General features: G+C 51.6%; 1 protein-coding gene across 1 annotated transcript; it reads right to left on the bottom strand.

Annotated features, from left to right (window-relative positions):
• Positions 1-636: 636 nt before the first annotated feature.
• LOC135973135 (myb/SANT-like DNA-binding domain-containing protein 2) lies at positions 637-3,707 on the bottom strand. The gene is made up of 2 exons (XM_065554812.1): positions 2,864-3,707; positions 637-1,869 (listed from the first exon to the last, which is right to left on the bottom strand). Exons 1-2 carry the CDS (start codon positions 3,438-3,440, stop codon positions 1,709-1,711), a joined length of 738 nt encoding a protein of 245 aa, XP_065410884.1. The 5' UTR covers positions 3,441-3,707; the 3' UTR covers positions 637-1,708.
• Between the last annotated feature and the right edge of the window lie 278 nt (positions 3,708-3,985).

Raw genomic sequence — 3,985 nt, forward strand, 5'->3', positions numbered from 1 at the left:
CCCTATCCTGGCACCGGACCACCAGGCCACCCAGTACATTAACCGAAAGGGCTACTTTTCCATGGTGCTGCAAGCACTGGTGGACCACAGGGGACGTTTTACCAACATCTACGTGGGATGGCCGGGCAAGGTTCATGACGCTCGTGTTTTCAGGAACTCTGGTCTGTTTAGACGGCTGCAACAAGGTATTTACTTCCCGGACCACAAAATAACTGTTGGGGATGTGGAGATGCCTATAGTCATCCTCGGGGACCCAGCCTACCCGCTAATGCCCTGGCTCATGAAGCCCTATACTGGCGCCCTGGACACTGAAAAAGAACTCTTCAACTACCGGCTGAGCAAGTGCAGAATGGTGGTGGAGTGTGCTTTTGGCCGTCTCAAGGGGAGATGGAGAAGCTTACTGACTCGCTGTGATCTCAGCGAAACCAATATCCCCATTGTTATAGCAGCTTGCTGTGTGCTCCACAATCTCTGTGAGAGCAAGGGGGAGACCTTTATGGCGGGGTGGGAGGTTGAGGAAAATAGCCTGGCTGCTGATTACTCACAGCCAGACAGCTGGGCGATTAGAAGAGACCAGCGGGAAGCGCTGTGCATCCGGGAGGCTTTGAAAGCAAAGTTCCTGAGTTAGCAGGGTAACCTGTGACTTTAAAGTTTGTGTACTGAGAAGCTAAACCTGCCCCCGTTTCTTTACCCAGTTAATGTTGACTATCCTATCCAGTTACATACCCCCTTCACCCCCCTTCCAACACACGTTTCGAAATAAAAATAGTTCAACTTTGTTAAAGCACACCGTTTTCTTTAATACTGTTTTCGCGGGAATTTTTTAAAACTGGGACGCAGACTGTGGTGCGGAGCGGGTGTAGTGTAGTGACGCGAATGCAGCTTCTAAACTCAAGGATTGACAGGCTCCGCTGCGGTGGGATGGTTGTTTCAACGGAGCCTGTCACCCCTCCTGATCGGGACTGTGTGTATGGGGGGGGTCTATGTGACTTTGTGGCAGGGGGAGGACGGTTACAGATCCCCTGCTGTGTGGCTCTGTGATCCTGCCTAAGGACCGCCGCTTAAGATCTGTAACTGCCCTCCCCTGCCACAAAGTCACAGAGCAACCCACCCCCCACCACATAACATGAAAACAACCTCCCAGACTAACCAGGGTAACTAGTCACTGCATCACTGCACTGTGTATGTGCCCTGCTGCTGTGCCTGCCCCCGACTATGTACCCTGCCAAAGGTGACTGTCCTGTCCAATTACCAACCCCCTTTCCCATCCTCCTCCAAAAGAACATGATTGAAACAGTAGTTTACAGAAACGTATTTTTTATTATCAACTACACATGGCATTGGGAGGTGAAACTTGGACGGGGGCTTGTGTCAGGCGGGAAGGAAAGAACTTTTCAAATTTTGGGAAATGAGAGCCTTCTGCTACTAGAGTTCTCTGCAGGGGTGGAGTGAGACTTAGCAGGGACTCTGCCGCCTCTCCTTCTTTGCACTTTGGGTGAGGTGGGTATGGGACTTGGTGGCAGGGGAGGGCGGTAAGAGATGGACTGCAGCGGGGCTCTGTCCTCCTGTCTCCGTTCCTGCAGAACATCCACAAGGCGCCGGAGCGTGTCCGTTTGCTCCCTCAGTAGTCCAAGCAGCGTTTGAGTCGCCTGCTGGTCTTCCTGCCGCCACCTCTCCTCCCGATCCATGTTGGCTTGGTGCATTCGGGTCAAGTTCTCCCGCCACTGGTCTGCTGTGCTGCCTGGGCTTGGGAACAGGCCATAAGCTCAGAGAACATGTCCTCCCGTGTCCTCCTCTTCCTACGCCTAATCCGTGCTAGCCTCTGGGAGTGTGATTCCAGGCTAGGTTGTGAGACAGTCGCAGATGGGGCTGTGGAAATGGGAAAAAGGGAGTGAATTCCTCAGAAAGAAAAATGTAGTTGTGAACAAAGAACATAGTCTTTCTCTGTGAACAAGACCATGCACAGCACCTATCACATGCGCACTCAGCACAAGGACGAATTTTCGGCCTTCGCATTCAGTGCCTGGGGTCTTGCACAGCACATTTGAGAAGCGGGGCAGCACAACGGAATTTCTGTTGCAGGCAGACATGGTAAGCCGTACACTTGTGGCAGTTTAAAACTTTTATATTACCACTGCCCTCATTTCACATTTAAAGCTATGTCAGTTCCTGCAGCCAGCAATCCGGCAAGCGGGAACTCTGCCCCTGTCCCACCCCCTCGCGGCTGTCCCCGGGAACGATCCCTTTCGGCTGCCCCTCTCCCGCCTCCACCGCGTGGCTACAAACCAGCGGTTACAGTTCTGTCAAGGAACGGGAAAGCAGTCCCAACACTAACATTCCCCTACCTAATTAAAAGCAGGTCACCATGGGCGACATCACCCTGATGAGGATCTCTGAGAGCGACAGACAGAGAATGCTCCGGGAAAGCCTCCAAAGACCAGGGCCGTATGCCGCCCTGCTATGCAGAGCAATGATTCCCGAGTACGTGATAGTCTCGTGGCGCGGCAACGTGTCGTACTTCGGAGGACCCAACAAGGCCGCTCTCCCCAGGAACCTCATGCAACGGCTTTCAAATTACCTCCAGGAGAGCTTCATCGAGATATCCCAGGAGGATTACTGCTCTATCCCCGGACATATAGACCGCATTTTACTGTAGCTGCAGTAGCAGGCAATAAACAGTAGAGCGGCTTGTGCAGGACAATCACTGAAAACCGGACATTGCTAGATTTTTTTTCAAAACTTGCACTGCCCATGACTAAACCGTTAAGCGCATAGGGCACACTAATCATGAACAACCCATTCTTTTAATTTTTAATATTCCTGTTTTGTTAAAAATAAATGTTTAGATGTTTACAACACTTACTGGCTGATCCTTCACCAGATTCTGTGTCCGGGGTAACGGCTGGGGACGCTTCGTAGGGGATCTCTGTAAGGGTGATGAAGAGATCCTGGCTGTCGGGGAAATCAGCGTTGTGAGCGCTGCCGACTGCCTCGCCCTCCTCATCTCCTTCCTCATCTTCCCCGTCCCCTAACATGTCGGAGGAACCGGCCGTGGACACTATCCCATCCTCAGAGTCCACGGTCACTGGTGGGGTAGTGGTGGCGGCCGCACCGAGGATGGAATGCAGTGCCTCGTAGAAACGGGATGTCTGGGGATGGGATCCGGAGCGTCCGTTTGCCTCTTTGGTCTTCTGGTAGCCTTGTCTCAGCTCCTTGATTTTCACGCGGCACTGCGTTGCATCCCGGCTGTATCCTCTCTCTGCCATGTCTTTAGAGATCTTCTCGTAGATCTTTGCATTCCGTCTTTTGGATCGCAGCTTGGAAAGCACGGACTCATCGCCCCACACAGCGATGAGATCCAAGACTTCCCGATCAGTCCCTGCTGGGGCCCTCTTTCTATTCACAGACTGCACGGCCATCACTGCTGGAGAGCTCTGCATCGTTGCCAGTGCTGCTGTGCTCGCCACGATGTCCAGACAGGAAATGAGATTCAAACTGGCCAGACAGGAAAAGGAATTCCAATTCAAATTTTCCCGGGGCTTTTCCTGTGTGGCTGGTCAGAGCATCCGAGCTCGCACTGCTGTCCAGAGCGTCAACAGAGTGGTGCACTGTGGGATAGCTCCCGGAGCTATTAGCGTCGATTTCCATCCACACCTAGCCTAATTCGACATGGCCATGTCGAATTTGGCGCTACTCCCCTCGTCGGGGAGGAGTACAGAAGTCGAATTAAAGAGACCTCTACGTCTAACTAAATAGCATCGCAGTGTGGACGGGTGCAGGGTTAATTTGATGTAACGGCGCTAACTTCGACATAAACGCCTAGTGTAGACCAGGCCTTAGGGTTCAATCCTGAAAATAGCTAGTTCTTGCCATTATGCAAGTCCTACTGAATTCCTTAGACTTTGGGGAGATACCTCAATATTGATGCAAATATTATATTAATAAACATTATTATAACTTAGTTTAATATTCTATAATTGCAAAT

The sequence above is a fragment of the Chrysemys picta genome, chromosome 1, assembly GCF_011386835.1.
Source record: "Chrysemys picta bellii isolate R12L10 chromosome 1, ASM1138683v2, whole genome shotgun sequence".
Classification (NCBI taxonomy): domain Eukaryota; kingdom Metazoa; phylum Chordata; order Testudines; family Emydidae; genus Chrysemys; species Chrysemys picta.

Coding starts and splice junctions, on each gene's coding strand:
- LOC135973135 (XM_065554812.1), bottom strand. CDS start 3,440: ATGCAGAGCTCTCCAGCAGTGATGGCCGTGCAGTCTGTGAATAGAAAG. Junction 1,870..2,863: donor ATCTGGTGAAGGATCAGCCA/GTAAGTGTTGTA, acceptor CCATTTCCACAG/CCCCATCTGCGACTGTCTCA.